Source organism: Zootoca vivipara, chromosome 3 (assembly GCF_963506605.1).
Source record: "Zootoca vivipara chromosome 3, rZooViv1.1, whole genome shotgun sequence".
NCBI classification, from domain to species: Eukaryota; Metazoa; Chordata; class Lepidosauria; order Squamata; family Lacertidae; genus Zootoca; species Zootoca vivipara.
The window spans coordinates 119957932-119974837 of NC_083278.1; the positions used below are offsets into that span (position 1 = coordinate 119957932).

General features: G+C 55.3%; 2 protein-coding genes across 2 annotated transcripts in view; both read right to left on the reverse strand.

Moving 5' to 3' along the window:
• Window positions 1–16906, reverse strand: part of LOC118082917 (cGMP-dependent protein kinase 1-like) — a 32037-nt gene that overhangs the window by 11709 nt on the left and 3422 nt on the right. Inside the window, exons 2-13 of the mRNA XM_060273242.1 lie at window positions 16623–16757; window positions 13808–13970; window positions 13309–13475; window positions 12251–12364; window positions 8082–8187; window positions 6936–6999; window positions 6022–6099; window positions 5477–5565; window positions 4556–4621; window positions 3233–3271; window positions 1426–1470; window positions 481–610 (exon numbers count right to left, since the gene is read on the reverse strand). Of these exons, the coding sequence (XP_060129225.1) occupies window positions 481–610; window positions 1426–1470; window positions 3233–3271; window positions 4556–4621; window positions 5477–5565; window positions 6022–6099; window positions 6936–6999; window positions 8082–8187; window positions 12251–12364; window positions 13309–13475; window positions 13808–13970; window positions 16623–16698 (1137 nt within the window). The 5' untranslated portion in view covers window positions 16699–16757. The remainder of the gene's footprint in view (window positions 1–480; window positions 611–1425; window positions 1471–3232; window positions 3272–4555; window positions 4622–5476; window positions 5566–6021; window positions 6100–6935; window positions 7000–8081; window positions 8188–12250; window positions 12365–13308; window positions 13476–13807; window positions 13971–16622; window positions 16758–16906) is intronic.
• Window positions 13077–16906, reverse strand: part of LOC132591937 (uncharacterized) — a 125231-nt gene continuing 121401 nt past the window's right edge. The window contains exon 2 of the mRNA XM_060273239.1: window positions 13077–13086. The gene's annotated coding sequence lies outside the window, so the exon portion shown is untranslated. The remainder of the gene's footprint in view (window positions 13087–16906) is intronic.

Below are 16906 nucleotides of genomic sequence, written 5' to 3' on the forward strand. Positions count from 1 at the left end.
TGTGTCCGCTTCTCTGGAGCAGCAGAAAACAACCTTTCTCCCTCCTCTATATGACATCCTTTTATATATTTGAACATGGCTATCATATCACCCCTTAACCTTCTCTTCTCCAGGCTAAACATACCCAGCTCCCTAAGCCGTTCCTCATAAGGCATCGTTTCCAGGCCTTTGACCATTTTGGTTGCCCTCTTCTGGACACGTTCCAGCTTGTCAGTATCCTTCTTGAACTGTGGTGCCCAGAACTGGACACAGGACTCCAGGTGAGGTCTGACCAGAGCAGAATACAGTGGTACTATTACTTCCCTAGATCTAGATGCTATACTCCTATTGATGCAGCCCAGAATTGCATTGGCTTTTTTAGCTGCTGCATCACACTGCTGACTCATGTCAAGTTTGTGGTCTACTTTTAAACATTTCTTTCAATTCATTATTGATCATTTCAAAATACTCTTTTACCCACATTCCTCGCCCAGACCTTACCAGCTCCACGGTGCCAAAGCCCCCAGTTCCCAAGACGACTGGCTTCCCTCGCTGATCCCCGTCTTCGTAGAAAACAGGTAGCAGGTCCTGGAGTTGCAGGGGGTTCTGAGCACCCTCCAGGAAGGACCCCCTGGGGAGAGAGAGAGAGAGACTGGGTGCCCAGCAGCCATGAAATCTTGCTGGAGGCTTTCCCTCCCCGGGGTGAAGATTCAGGTCCCTCTTCGGAGTCCCTCGCTCTCGTTGCCACCATGGCCAGCTGGAGCAGCTGCCTTCTTTAGGCTCTGCGTCTGCCCCTGGGAGGGGAAGTTGCCAGTGGCCCTGCTTGTGGGCCCATCGCTGGCCCCTTGCCAAGCCCCTCCCCAAGTCTTCCGCCAGCCCTGCAGTGGCACCCCAGAAACAGAAGAGACACAGGAGCAGGGAAAGCTCTGCAGAGGCAGGTCCCACTAGCTCAATAGTGCTGACACTGGCTGGCAGCAACACCACTCCAGGGCTTCAAGGCGGGGTGTCTCTCTGCCCAGCCCTACCCTGCCCGGAGATGCCAAGCTTGGCTGCCGCTTCCCTGGGTCTCTAGCAAGGGATCCCACCTTGCTGTGGAGGAGGTCTCCCCAAAATAGGCAGCCCCAGAGGACTAGCCACTAGCCAGGCAAGGCGAAGCACCTGCCTGGGCTCAGGAACAGAGAGAGAAAGTGGCCAGGCAGGGGGAAGGCTCCCCTGGCACTCCCCGCCTGGACAGAGGGCAAAGGGTTTGGCGGCTGCCACAACCACCGCTCCCTGGTAGAGTTGGAAGGGGTCCAAGGGACCCATCTAGTCCAAAATGTGGGAACACACACACCCACTTCTTTCCTTCTCCACAAATGGGCTCCCTGGGCCACCACAGGGAACCCCAACAGAGGCCCCCACCAGCCCTGATGCCCCCACCCAAACCGCAGGAGTTTTAGCACTGACCGTCTGGGCTCAGAGAAGGGGGGAGCCTCCTGCGCTGCCATTTCCCTGTGGGGAGGGGGAAGAAAAGGTGAAATCGGCAAAAGGAAAGGTCCCTTCCCATCCCTCCCAGCTCTTCCCAAACATGCACCCGCAAATACCCCCAGGCCCAAGGGAGCCCCCCCATTCCAAACCACCCTTCCTAACAATTGGTGACTCTCTTCCTCATCCTCTAGGGCTCCAAAGAGCCCCCTCTGCCCCAGAGTACACAGGCAAAGTGCAGAAATCAGGTCACAGAATCATAGGATTGCCCAGTTGGGAGGGACCTTGGGGGGTCATCTAGTCCAGCCCCCTGCAATGCAGGAATCTTTTGCCCAAGGTGGGGCTCGAACCCACGACCCTAAGATTCAGAGTCTCCTGCTCTACCGACTGAGGGTCACTTAAACACTTCTCAGACGGAGACTTGAAGCCAACTCTACCAACTCAGCCAAAGGGACGGAGAGCCCATTCATCTTGACAGCGTGGTGTAGTGGTTAGAGCGCCAGACTAGAACCTGGGAGAAACCAGGGTTCAAATCCCCATGAAGCCCACTGGGGGTGACTTGACTTGCCTCTCTCAGCCTAACCTACCTCACAGGGTCGTTGTGGGGATAAAATGAGGAAAGGGCACCTTGGAGTTCCTCGGAGAAGAAACTGGGATATGAATGAATTGCTCTGGGATGCCACCAAAGCTCAAGGGGGATGACAGAATCCTGGATTGGGGCCCCGGGTGAACCCCAGGTTTAAGCGAGGAAGAGGAAGGACCCTGATGGAACCCGCAGGCAGAGCCCCCCAACCCCACCCCCCGCGCCTTTGGCAATTCCACAGGGCAGGAGGAACCCCCATCCCAGTTGCTGCCTGAAGGACGGGGCAACTGGAAAGGGGTCAGAGGCCCCAACCACCCCCTTGCAAGGTATCGGAAGACCCTAAATGCCGACCTCCCAACCCTGGGACTTAGTCTCCACCACCTGAGAGAGTTCAACAGCCAAAGCCACATTCCCATCCACCTGACAGAGTTGTATTAGATTCCGCAACAGCGATGGGCCTCCGAGGACACATGGCAACTTGTGGAACGAGGCCTTTGTTTGAAAACCACAACGATTTGGAAATTAAACGCAATTAAACAGACATTTGGTGCTTCTGCTGGGAGTGGGTGGGATCGCTGAATATTGATTGTTGCTTCTTGCATAAATAAGTGAAAACAATAAAATATGTTTTTGGGGGAGATCGAATAGCATGCAGGCAAGACCCAAGAGCGTGCAGAAGGAGAGGGCCTGTGAGCCACATCCTGGCAGCCGGGTTTCCCTCTCTCAAGCCCCCTTGTTAGTTTGCCTACTGAATGCTGGATGTTGCTTATGTAATCTTCGTATATTTCTAGTATTGAAACATGCTTCTTTGTATGCTATTGCATTTGCCATTGTGTTGTTTTGCTGTGTTATTATGAAATGGCTTCTTACATGGTTTGGTTGTGATCCTTATTTGCACTTTGAGCATGATTTTCAGCATATAAAGAAAAAGAAAGAAAGAAAGAAAGAAAGAAAGAAAGAAAGAAAGAAAGAAAGAAAGAAAGAAAGAAAGAAAGAAAGAAAGAAAGAAAGAAAGAAAGAAACTGGGGCCAGAATCTCCTCCTGCAAAGTCTTGCTGAACCCCAAAGACACCCAGGGCCAGGGAACCCCAGATTTGGGGGGGGGGTGGAAGGTCTTGATACGAAGAGAGGAAGGAGCACAGGAATGCAACCCCTCCCTCAAGTATCCTGCCATGGAAGCCCCTCTAAAGGGGAGACAAATACTTACGTCTCTTGGCTGCACATTGGGCTCAGTTCCTGAAAGTCCCTTTGGGGAAAGGCAGGAGAGAGAGGAGATGTCAGAGTTTGAGATCTCGCTTGGAGCCCCACCTGGACTCAGGTGCAGACCTGCCCCCAGGAAGGCCCAAGGTGGCGCTGGATCTCAGCTCCTGACTGACTGACATTCAGGGTTGAGGGCAAACGCTGATTTGGGAGTTCAGAGACCTTTGACCTTTCAAACCCCCATCCATGCAAATAGCTGAGAGTTGCGCCAATTTGGGGAACTGCTATAAGCTCAGTGGCTCCCAAAGGTTTTCAAGCCCCCGTCCCCTTGGCTCCATAAGCTCATCCCCTGTGCCCCCCACCCAGGAGCGGTGCTAGGGCTTTTTGCGCCCTAGACAAAAACACCTTCTGGCGCCCCCCGGACGCACGCACACCGCTGATGCCCCTGTGTCCCCTCCAATGGCGGGAGGAGCGCGGGCCAAGGGGGGAGCTCGGCGCCCTCCCGCCTGTGGAGGGGAAGCTTTGAGCTCCTGAGCAGCAGCGGCAGCAGCAGCACCCATAGCTGAAGGCTTCAGCTGCGGGCGCTGCCGCCGCTTGCTCGCTGCAGCCGCTGGGGAGCTCACAGCGTCCCCTCCGTGGCCTGTGGAGGGGACGCTGGGGGCTCCTTGGCGAGTGGGTGGGCGGGCGGCGGCGGCAGCGCCCATAGCTGAAGGCTTCGGCTATGGGCGCTTGCCGCCACTACCGCCGCCGCTCACTCGCTGCGCCCGCCGCAGCTGGGGAGCTCTCGGCATCCCCTCCATAGGCGGGAGGAGCGCGAGCGCACGCCTTGGGAGGGCGGCGGTGGCGCGGGGTTTTTGCGGGGCAGGCTCAGCAGCGCCCCCTCCATTTTCGCGCCCTAGGCAATGGCCTAGTCCGCCTAAATGGGCACACCGGCCCTGCCCCCATCCTATTCAAAAGCATTCTTCAGAAGAACAGCAGCCTGCACGGCCCACTAAGTAGAATTCAGTAACAATTAATTGCGCGTTTATCGAAACCCCAATTAAAAGTACTTAGTTTAACTCAACAAAATGGATGAACTCAATTCCGTGATACCAGTTTTGCAAAGCCTGCTACTCATTTAAACCTCCTGTGCCCCCCCCGGTGCCTCCTTCCCTCTTAGCACCCCCTAGGGAATCCCCAGGGGGTGGCACCACCCACTTTGGGAATCACTGCCATAGCTGAATTTGGGGGTTCAGAAGAAGCTGGGGTGGACATGGACGGGGGACTCTCCTGAAATGTGCGGATGACGCCCCTCCTCCCCACAGACAGGCTGGATGGGATCCTGGCTTACTCCTTGGCAATGGCAATGCAGGTGACCTCCTCCTGGGCCCGGCAGCTGGCTGTCCGGCGGATGTTGCTGCAAACAAGGAGAAGAAGCAGAGAAGGCAGGGAGAGAAAAAGACAGAAGAATTAAGTCTACCCCAGGGATATTTTTGAGGGGGGACCTGTGGTTTTATTGACAACTGCTTGCCAGGAAGGTGGGTCCTCTCCAAAAGAGAGGGCCACCAACCCCCCTGCTTGACCACATACCACAAAGGTTTTCAACCTTTTTGGGTCCACGGCTCCCTTGACCAACTACGTTCTTTCTGCAGCACCCCTGGGGGGCTAAAGAGCCCAGTTGCGTCCCCCCTTGCCTGCAGAGTCGGCAGCCTCTCACCCTTTCTCAGACACCCTCCCTTGTGGGGGGTTCCCTCCCCTTGGGAGTCATAGAATCATAGAGTTGGAAGAGACCACAAGGGCCATCCAGTCCAACCCCCTGCCAAGCAGGAAACACCATCAAAGCATTCCTGACATCTGCCTGTCAAGCCTCCGCTTAAAGACCTCCAAAGAAGGAGACTCCACCACACTCCTTGGCAGCAAATCCCACTGCCGAACAGCTCTTACTGTCAGGAAGTTCTTCCTAATGTTTAGGTGGAATCTTCTTTCTTGAAGTTTGAATCCATTGCTCCGTGTCCGCTTCTCTGGAGCAGCAGAAAACAACCTTTCTCCCTCCTCTATATGACATCCTTTCATATATTCGAACATGGCTACCATATCACCCCTTAACCTTCTCTTCTCCAGGCTAAACATACCCAGTCCTCTGGGCAGCCGCCACGGCCCCCCCTGGTCTCTGAGCTGCCTCCTCACACTGCCCCCCAGGGGCCTGGGAAGCACCCCCTGGCCAGCCCCAGAGGCACCCTTCGCCTGGGGAGCTTGTAAACCAATGGCTTACCGGATGAGGGACAGCTCCCCAAAATGGTCCCCGGCCTTCAGGACTCGGATGTGCTCCTCTTTCCCCTCCACGCTCCTTGTCACCTCCACCTGTGGATCCCAGGGAGGGCATGAAGCAGACTAGGGGGGTGCGTGGCTGGCCTCCCCAGCTCCCTGCTGCCCCATGGCCAGGGAGGGGGGCAGTCCTCTCCCCACCCGTCAGGTGGCCCTGGCATGGATGTGGCTGGCCAGGGACTTCCCTGGAGGTCACTGCAGAAGGCCTGGCTACCCTGCTGCTCTTTATAGTGTCATAGGGGACCCCCTCAGGGTCATCCAGTCCAGCCCCCTGCAATGCAGAGAGACTCTCGGCCCTGCCAAAGCACACATGCAGAGCCCAGCTGGGGCAAAGGGCGGGGGGGGGGTTCTGGGGCTCTTGAGAGGCACACTCTCAGCCCCACACACATGGAAGGCTGTCAGTGAAGTTGGGGGGGGGACGGACACTGGGCATTCCCCCTTCAAAAAACTCTGGGGTAGAGCGGGGGGCGGCAAGGATGAACTGGGACCCACCTGTCCACTGAGAATGAAGAAAAAGGTCCGTCCCTCATCTCCTTCCTGGATGATCCTTTCATCCTGGGCGAAGGTGCGCTGGAGGGGACAGAGAAACTTGGCACCAGTTTACCCACAAGGTCGCCTCACCCCACATGTGAGCCCCACTTGGCCGCTTCAATCGGCGGCATTGGAGTTGCCACGGAATACCCATTCCACCTTTGTGAGAACCTGATCATTCAGTGTGTCAGCACCTACCCTGCGGAACTCCTTGCCCCTTGACGCTAAACGGACACCTTCACTGTACTCTTTTTGGCACCTGACATTCTTGTTTAGACAAACCCACCCAGACGTTCAAAATAAAGAACAAAAACAAAACAAAGCAAGAACTCCCCCCCACACACACTTTAAAAAGGATATAGGATGTCAATCAGCCCAAGGCCTGGTTGATGAGGAATAGTTTTGCCTGGTGCCTAAAGGTGTATAATGAAAGTGCCACGTAAACCTCCCTGGGAGATTATTCAACAATTGGGGAGCCACTGCAGAAAAGGCCCCATTCTTGTGTTGCTGTGAATTTTCTTGTTTTAGTGTTTGAACTTTTTGCATTTTAAAGTATTGTGGTAGATTTTTCTAGATTTTTGTAAACCATTCTGAGGTCTCACCCCCTTATTTCTTTTATGAAACGAAGAAATAGGCATACACAGAGGGAGGGGGAGAGAAGTGGAGTCTGTGTGCTCATTGCACACCCGTCTTGGTACTGGAGATCACACCTTTGGCAAGCTGCAGAGCAGGGCACTGCCCTCCCATGCCAGCCCAGTAGCAGAGGAGAGAGAGAGGGGGTACCTGGCTACCCAGCCCAGATCACCCCCTCTCCTCTGCCTGCCCCCTGAAGCAAGTGGCTCCTGCTCCCCAAGAGGAGGACCGGCCCTTGTTACCTCCTCAGCAGAGTCCAGCAGCTGGGACAGGGCAGCATCTGACAGGCCTTGGAGAGGCTTCACCCTGAAAGAGAAAACAGAAACGCCCCCAGCTAGCCCAGAATCACAGAGTCAGAAGGGGCCCTCAGGGGTCATCTAGTCCAACCCGCTAAGACGCAGGAATCACAGTTTATCAGCTCCATCTGGTACGCAGGCTGAGACCCTACCTGCCCGCGGACTGTCTAGCCAGAGTAGTGCATGCTCTAGTTATCTCTCGCTTGGACTACTGCAATGCGCTCTACGTGGGGCTACCTTTGAAGGTGACCCGGAAACTACAACTAACCCAGAATGTGGCAGCTAGATTGGTGACTGGGAGCAGCCGCCGAGAACACGTAACACCGGTCTTGAAAGATCTACATTGGCTCCCAGTACGTTTCCAAGCACAATTCAAAGTGTTGGTGCTGACCTTTAAAGCCCTAAACGGCCTCGGTCCTGTATACCTGAAGGAGCGTCTCCACCCCCATCATTCATCCTGGACACTGAGGTCCAGTACCGATGGCCTTCTGGCGGTTCCCTCGTTGTGAGAAGCCAAGTTACAGGGAACCAGGCAGAGGGCCTTCTCGGTAGTGGCACCCACCCTGTGGAATGCCCTCCCACCAGAGGTCAAAGAGAACAACAACTACCAGACCTTTAGAAGGCATCTCAAGGCAGCCCTGTTTAGGGAAGCTTTTAATGTCTGATGGATATCTGTATTTTAGTATTTTGTTGGAAGCCGCCCAGAGTGGCTGGGGGAACCCGGCCAGATGGGCGGGGTATAAATAAATATATTATTATTATTATTATTATTATTATTATTATTACAACAAAAGAATCCGCCAGGCCAAAGGCAGCCTGCGAGCTCCAGCACCAAGTGGGGTTGCCCAACTGGGGTGTGGAAATGCACTCGCCACATGCTCAGAGGTGCCCTCTCTTCTCAAGCCCGAAAGGGAATCCATCCCATGATGCGGAAGAAGGAGGTGTGTGATTGTGTTTGAGAGAGAGGGAGAGAGAAGGAGGGAGGTTTCACAACAGGTTTGCCCAGAGAAGGGAGCACCAGATTCCTGCTTGGAACAGTCAAGTGGTGGGGAGTGTCCAGCTGCTTGAGGGGGTCTCCCTGGCCACCCTCACCTCCGCAGGCCGGCCAGCACCTCTGCCCTCTGCCGCTTGGCATTCTCGGTGATGATAGTGCGGTACGTCTGCCGGTCGATGGCCCATAGCTCCACCAGGGTGAGTGCTGGGGGGAGAAAAGCAGGATTGGGGTTGCATTGAGGAGACAGGCGACCCCGACCCCCCCCTCCCAAGACATCTAAGCCCCTCCCTGCCAGGCAACTCTGCACTGGCCCTGTTCGGAAAGCAAGAAGAGGCCAGCTGGCCCCTGAAGAAAATGTCCGGCTGAATGGCTTAAGAAGAACCTGCTGGTTCAGGCCAGTGAGTCCAGCATCCTGTTCTAGGAATCTTGGTAGACTGCCTCTGGAGCTGGAGGTTCCATAAGATCCTCAGAAGGGCCCTGTTGGATCAGGGCAAAGGGGGGCCCCATCTAGTCCAGCGTTTCTCAACCACTGTTCCGCGGCACACTACTGTGCCGCGAGACGGTGGCTGCTGTGCCGCAACGTGAGGCAACAAGAAGGGCGATTTGCGGCCGCCAATAGGCAGCGCTGACCCGCCGGAAAGGAAGCCGGCCGGGTCAGTCTGGAGGGCGCGAGTGCGCGAAGGGTGTTCCTCCGCCATCTCCTCGCGCTCGCTCCCTGAGCGAGGCAGCGCTTCATGGCCGAGGCTGCCTCCTCGCGCTCTCCCCGCGCGCTCAATGGAGAAGGCAGCGGCGCAGGGCGGCGGGGACTCTGGAGCAGCAGCAGCCCCGTCCAGCGGTGGCAGTAACAGCAGCAGCAGCCGCAGCAGCAGCCGCCCCACCTCGGCGGGCTCCTCGCCGTCCTCCTCCGCCAGCCGGGGAGGGCTCTCGGGCCGTCAAGGAGCAGCGGCGGCGGCTACACCAGCGGGGAGGCCGGAGGGAGGCGGCGGTGGCGGCAGCAGCAGCAGCCCCAGCTCAGCCGCGGCCAGCCCAGTAGGGAGCGGGGGGGGCTGGCGGCAGGCAGGACAACGGAGGCGGTGTTCGAGGGCTCTCTCAGCAAGTACACCAACCTCATCCTCCCTATTCCTCAGTCCCCCACCCATTCCCAACCCCCAGGATTTGCCCCGTCTTTTAATGGTGGTGTGCCGCGTGATTTTTTTGACGGAACAAGTGTGCCGTGGCCCAAAAAAGGTTGAGAAACACTGCTCTAGTCCATCATCCTGTTCTCACTGTGGCCGACCAGATGCCACAAAGGGAAGCCTGCAAGCAGGATTCGAACACAAGAGCAACTCCAGAAACTGGGATTCGGAAGCACGGCTGCCTTCCAGAGACGCCCCCCATGACCCACACGCCAGTGAGCCAAGGGGGCTGCCCGCATCCCTCGCCCTGATACCTGCCAGGGCCTCCCCTGCGCAAGAATGCTCCCTGCTTTACAATCCCTCGCCTCTTCCCCACTCACAAAGCGCAACTGTCACATGCCAGTGTCGTCAATGCGCACGAGGGGGTTGCGGAAGGGAACGGCAATTTCCAAGGCGCCGCGTGGGCAGCTCTCTTGCCATTAACTTTCTCCAAAAACCCACCGTTGCATCTCGGCTGGCAGCACACTGCATGGCAAAAAGCCTGCCACGCTTCAGATAGACGATAAGCACGGCACCAGAAAGTCCTCGTTCCGGAACTAAAGCCAAGGGCTGGAACTTAAAAAGCAGGGAGGGGGGGGCCCTCCATACACACCTTGTTTCTTATACTCCCCCCCCCCCCCAGCCAGCAATCTTCTGGAGACAGGAGGGACGGGGAGAAACAAGGGAGGCTGAAGCAGCCTCTGTACAATAGGTAGAGGGTGCCATTGTATCATCGCCATGGCAACAGGACAAGGATGCCCCAGCCGGCTTGGCTGGCAAAGGCAGGACCCACGGAGGCATTTCCCCGCCTCCTGGGCCCCAAACAGGCAAGAGAAAGCCAACCCTTGTGGGCAGGGATGGCTGCCCAGGGCAGAGACCCACTTGGGGCAGCCCCATTGCTAATGTGGGGGGTGGGGTGGGGGCTTGCTAAGTGGGTCAAGTCTTACCCAACCCTTGATTCCCTTCCGGCTCTCAGCCTAATTATTTTAGATAAGTGGAAACAGTTTCCCCAGCTGCTCAGTGTTATGAGTAGCTGCTACCGTCAAGTTATTACATAAAAGCCCACACTCCTCCTTTTGTAGTGTATTAAAAAACTTGAGTGGTATCTGGGGCACAAAAGCTTCTGCCAAATGAATATTTGTTCATTTTTACGGCGCCGCAGGAGCCGGGGTGACGTGCCGTGTTCGGGTTATTATTCTGGTTATTATTCTCTTAATTAAACCTTTTCAGGGAAGAGCAGCTGCAGCTACGGACGATGCCCTCGGCACACGCACCCCCTGCTCTCCCTGGGGGACCCGACAAAAGGAACGGCTTCTTCATGCAGCGCAGAGTTAAACTGCGGAACTCCCTCCCGCAGGGGGCAGCCATGGACTCCAACTTGGATGGCGGCTTTGAGAGAGGACTGGGCAAATTCATGGAGGAGGAGAGGGCGGCCCATGCTACTATGATTCTGTATTAAATTTGTATACTGCCCTAGACCCAGGCGGGTCTCAGGGTGCTTCACAACATAACATCACAATATAAAAACACAAAACAGGGTTTGGGAGCTGGGGGCACTGTCATACAGTGGTTCCGCTCCTTCCTCCTGGGCCGTCTTCAGAAAGTGGTGGTGGGGGATGAGTGTTCAGACCCCTGGGCTCTCACTTGTGGGGTGCCTCAGGGTTCTGTCCTCTCCCCCATGCTTTTTAACATCTACATGCAGCCCCTGGGAGAGATCATCAGGGGGTTTGGGCTGGGTGTTCATCAGTATGCGGATGATACCCAGCTCTACCTCTCTTTCAAATCAGAACCAGTGAAGGCAGTGAAGGTCCTGTGTGAGTGCTTGGAGGCGGTTGGAGGATGGATGGCGGCTAGCAGATTGAGATTGAATCCTGACAAGACAGAAGTACTGTTTGTGGGGGACAGGAGGCGGGCAGGTGTGGAGGACTCCCTGGTCCTGAATGGGGTAACTGTGCCCCTGAAGGACCAGGTGTGCAGCCTGGGAGTCATTTTGGACTCACAGCTGTCCATGGAGGCGCAGGTCAATTCTGTGTCCAGGGCAGCTGTCTATCAGCTCCATCTGGTACGCAGGCTGAGTCCCTACCTGCCTGCAGACTGTCTCGCCAGAGTGGTACATGCTCTAGTTATCTCTCGCTTGGACTACTGCAATGCGCTCTACGTGGGGCTACCTTTGAAGGTGACTCGGAAACTACAACTAACCCAGAATGCGGCAGCTAGACTGGTGTTTGGGAGCGGCCGCCGAGACCACATAACACCGGTCCTGAAAGACCTACATTGGCTCCCAGTATGTTTCCAAGCACAATTCAAAGTGTTGGTGTTGACCTTTAAAGCCCTAAACGGCCTCGGTCCGGTATACCTGAAGGAGCGTCTCCACCCCCATCGTTCTGCCCGGACACTGAGGTCCAGTGCCGAGGGTCCTCTGGTGGTTCCCTCGCTACGAGAAGCCAAGTTACAGGGAACCAGGCAGAGGGCCTTCTCGGTAGTGGCACCCGCCCTGTGGAACGCCCTCCCATCACATGTCAAAGAGTAAAACAGCTACCAGAATTTTAGAAGGCATCTCAAGGCAGCCTTGTTCAGGGAAGCTTTTAATGTCTGATGGATTTCTGTATTTTAATATTTTGTTGGAAGCCGCCCAGAGTGGCTGGGGGAACCCGGCCAGATGGGCGGGGTATAAATAATAAATTATTATTATTATTATTATTATTATTATTATTATTATTATTATTATTATTATTAAACACATCATAATGGCTATGCTCTGCCTCCTGAGTCGAATCCCAGTTGCTGAAAGGCACAAGAGGAGCGGATTCTGCTTGCCGGTTTCATGCCACCTTTCCCCCTGACACGGACTCAAGGAGGCTTAACAGCAAGATGGGTAGTTGGCCTGATCCAGCCAGCTCTTCTCTCGCTCTTATGCACCTTCCGCCATCTGGAGAGCAGAGCAGGTTTCAGAAAATCCTCCCAGGTGCCCAGGGAAATTGCAGTGGGACATGTGGGTGGGAAAGGGCAGGATGGCCTGATCCACTCTAAGCTGGTGTCAGGGGCAGAAGGGGGCAAAGAGGGTCCCAGGGACAACACACACCCCCAACACACACGCATGCGCACTGCCTTACCCGTGACGGTGGCTGTGCGGCGGCAGTTGTACAGCACAGCCAGCTCCCCGAAGACGTCCCCCGGGAGCAGGCGGCGGAGTTGGCGCCCTTTCTGCGTCACACTCAGCTCCCCGTCTGCAACGGGAGAATAAGGGCGGGTTCACACATGTACACACAACACTCCTGCTCTCGCAACTTTGGAATCTCAGCACTTGTAGAAGTAGAAGTGGCAGGTGGTTGGGAAATGTCTGGGGGGGGCTAGGCAAAGGGTGGGAAAGAATCTCAGAATTGTAGGGACCCCCAAGGGCCATCCAGCCCTACCCCGCTGCAATGCAGGAATCACAACTCAAGAATCCCTGGCAGGTGGGCACCCCACCTCAGCCCCCTAAACAAACTACAGTTCCCAGGAGTCTCTGGGGCAAGTCAGGGGCTTAAGGGAAAGCACTCTGCAGCAGCTCAGGGACCCTCTCTCCTCGTTTCTTACGGCACGTGGTCCTGCCTTGGAAGAGGAGCAGTGTAGCCGCTCTGGTTTCCCAGCAGAGCCAGGAATTGCTGCTGGTGTTATTGTTAATTAAATGTGTATACGGCCCTATTCCCATAAATCCCTGGGTGGTTCACAAGATAAAATTGCAATATAAAAACCACAAAATACAGAATAAAAATAAGAACAAAAACATACCAAAAAAAAAAAAGAATCCCCCACAACGTATTTTAAAAGGGCATCAGATGTCCATCAGCAAAAAGCTGGTTAAAGAGGAACTTTTCCACCGAACGGTGTCTAATGAAGGCGATTCCCAAGGGTCCCACCCTTTAGAAAAGCAAATTGAGCCCCTCTCCCTTTGGAGTGCTTCCGATCTCTAAAATTCAGTGGTTTTAGGCAGGCAGAAAATCCCTCTTTGGCCCTGGGTGCGAGGAGCTGCAGCCAACCATTAGGTGTGTGTGCGTGGAGGGGCCACCCCAACGCAGGAGCCCGGGTGGGGTGGAGCTGCCTGCTGATAAGCCCTTCTTTGGGGCTGGGGTCTTCCAGGTCAAGGAAGGAGCTGGGCTCTAGAGTGGGGGGCCCTTTGTTGCCTGCTCACCAGCCACGATGTACATGGTGTGCCCATCATCTCCCTCGGCCACCACGGTGCCCCCCGGCTGGTGCTGCTCGGGGATAAAGCTCTCCACCAGCGGTTGGCTCTTCCCGTCCCCCAGGCACCGGAGGAATTCGCTGCGCTTGACCGCGTCCAGGATCAGGCCAGTGTCCCTGGGGAGGGAAGAGGAGGGAGTTGGTAGCGGCGGCTGCCTCCACCCCCAGCACCCAGCACCCACCGTCCCAGAATCACAAACAGGAAGAGGATCTGGGGGTGGCTATGAGCCACAACGGCTCAGCTTTGCCTCCATGCTTCTGAATCCCAGTTTCTGGAAAATGTGCTTGGACCTGCTTGCGGATTTCTGGTTGGCCCACGGTGAGAACAGGATGCTGGGCTCCTTTGGCCTCATCCATGTGCCGATTTTCATGTCCTTCTCATCTCCAGCTCGGCCGCCACCTGCCTGAGCAGAGCAGCCCCACCTGGCCAGGCCAGGCCACCCACTTACCGGAGGGACTTGGGAATGCAGGGCAGCTGCCAGTCGCCATCGGAGTCCAGGGGCTCGGGGACGATTCCGTGGCCTCGGCTGCCCCTCCGGGAGTCTTCCACCGGGGAGTGGTCCAGAGCGCTCTCGCCCGTGGTGGGGTCCCTGGCCTCCTCGGAGTCCTCAGCTGCCGCCAAAGAGGAAGAAAGAAATGACAGTATAAAATTTGTAACCTATCTTAAAGACCATTGTAAACCAGTTAATATCACTTGTAGTTTAAGGTTGATTCTGGACATAATGGAAGAGGTAGAGGGTTTGGATTATCATAAAAGATGTGGCAGGAACTGATTAGTAATAGGACCCACGGAGGGGAGGGTGGAAGTCCAGGAGATTCCTTGGAATCTTGTTTTTATTATTTACGTTTGATAGATCTCTGTAAGAAATTAAGTTGAAATATTAAATAAATAAATTTAACAATAATAATAAAAGTCTGTGCAAAGCAAAAGAAAGAAAGAGGAAGCAGAAATAAGCCCTACTGTGCTCTCCCTCCCCCAAGAAAAACACCCCCATTCCAGATCTCTCCTTTGTTCCCCCAGAGGGGCTCCAAGGTCCTTTCCATCTCCCTCCTGTTTTATAACTGGACATGGCTTATTCCCATAGTGGTCACACACACACACTGCATTGCCATGCTTATACAGGGAACCATCGAGGGGGAAGGAAACCCCAGGGGTCATCTAGTCCAACCCCCTGCAGTGCAGGAATTCTTGACCATCTGAGCTCTCAACCTCCAACGGAGGAGAGCCCATCTCCTTCCGATACCCATCCCACACTCTGAGAGCCCAATTTCAGAGCCGGCAACGGACAGCCACAAAAATCACACGGTGAACTTGGGCTGGTCCCAATCTCTCAGCCGAAGCCTACCTCACAGGGATGTTGTGTAGGGATAAAACAGGGGTGGGTGGGCACCATTCTTGAAAGAAGCTGCTGGAAGGGCCACCCTGGCTTTAGTGTGGCACCCCCCCCCCGTCTTGCAAGGTCCCAGCCCCATGACATCGCCTGTAGGGTTGGGAGGGGCCTGAGTCCGAAAGCCTGTTGTCACTGTTGACAACATGGAGCTGAACAGACTGAAGATCTGACTCAGTGTAAGGCGGCTCCCCGTGCTTCTGAAATCATAGAATTGTAGAGTTGGAAGAGACCCCCAAGGATCATCTAGTCCAACCCCCTGCAATGCAGGAATCTCAGCTAAAGCATCCCTGACAGATGGCCCTCCAAGGAAGGAGAGGCCACCATCTCCCGAGGGAGTCCGTTCCATTGCCAAACAGCTCTTACTGTCAGAAAGTTCTTCCTGATGTTTAAGTCGGAATCTCCTTTCTTGCAACTTGAAGCCATGGGTTCGAGTCCTACCCTCCAGAGCAGCAGAAAACAAGATTGTTGCCTCTTCTATTTGACAGCCCTTGAGATATTTGAAGATGGGCTCTCCTATCTTCTCTCAGTCTCCTCTTTCCCAGGCTCCTTCAACCGCTCCTCATAAGGCTTGGTTTCTGTGCCCGCCCCCCAACCTCTCCATGGTGTGCCGTTGAGGGGAGTTCTGCTTCTGAAGATGGGGGGGGGCATTTGGGCAGCCTCAGTAGGGGCTCTTATGCCTTAAAGACCTATGGGGCAGGAAGAGCTGTGGGCGAGGCACCTGTTGAACTGAATGCCCCACACAACATCAGAAGAGTCTGGCAGATCAGGCCAGAGGGGGCAGCCCCAAGGAGAGAGGACAAAAAAGGTCTCTGCCCCAACGCGGAGGCAGCCTAGAAATCCAGACAAAGGAGCCAGAGGCATTCAAGACAGTCGCTGCTTTTACTGCAAGGCAAGGGGTGGGGAGATTACGTGGGGCACCCCCTCCTAGGCGGCAGGCTGGGTGGCGGACAGAGCTGACCCACAGGAAGAACTTTAGAATCATAGAGTTGGAAGAGACCACAAGGGCCATCCAGTCCAACCCCCTGCCAAGCAGGAAACACCATCAAAGCATTCTTGACATATGCCTGTCAAGCCTCTGCTTAAAGACCTCCAAAGAAGGAGACTCCACCACACTCCTTGGCAGCAAATTCCACTGCCGAACAGCTCTTACTGTCAGGAGGTTCTTCCTAATGTTTAGGTGGAATCTTCTTTCTTTAGGAAGAGCCGCTTGGCAGCAGAAGGGGCTCCTTTGTAAGGTGGGGGACCCTCCTTCCTTGGCCAGTTGCCCATCAGGAACAGATTCCTGCATTGCAGGGAGTTGGTCTGGATGAGCCTTGGAGGTCCCTTCCAACTGATCAGTTCTACGGTTCTGTGATCCATTGCAGATCTTTAAGCAGACATTGGACACCTGTCACAGTCAGGGATTCTTGAGCTGCCATTCCTGAATTGCAAGGGGTGAAATGGCGCTTGAAGGGTCCCAACTCCCAAACCCCGAGATCCTGTGACATTTCCCCATCTCCCCCGGGACGAGCCCTCCTGCACAAGCCCCATTGAGATGAACAGGGGTCCTCGATACTGTGCTTGTGCAGGAGAACTTCCTGCCAGATCATGTCCCGTTGCGATGAATGGGAAGGCGCAAAGGTGCCGTCCGAGATTTTTGCCTGCCGACCTGGATGTCTCAGAATCCGAGAATGATCTTCCGCAACTCTGTGCGGAGGGCGAGATTCTTCTGCAACCTGTTGCTCTTCCAGTGGAACTCCAGAGACAGAAAGAGGCAGAAAGGGGGGGCGCCCCCACCTCTTTCTGGGTCCCCCTCTCCTCTGACCCCCGCAGGGCAAAGGGCTTTTCTGGGCACACAACCCCCCCCCAACCCTGTGTCCCAGGGTCTCCTTACCTGCCTGGGGCAGTGCCACGCTCTCCAGGAATTCCTTCTCCTCTTGCAAGCGTAGATCCCTCAGGCGGAGATCCATCTCCTTTTTCGAGGGGGGGGGGCGGATTTAAAGAGGCGTCAACTCAGTTTTCTTCGAGGCTGTCAGAAAGCAGAAGAGTGTTGGGGAGGGTGAAGAAAGATGCCCCCCAGTAACTCCCCCTGCTGCCATTGATGCCAGCCAGGGGTGGGGGGGCAGCGGCACCGTTGATGCCAGGGAAGCTTATCTCCCCAGGGATCTCTGGGGCACC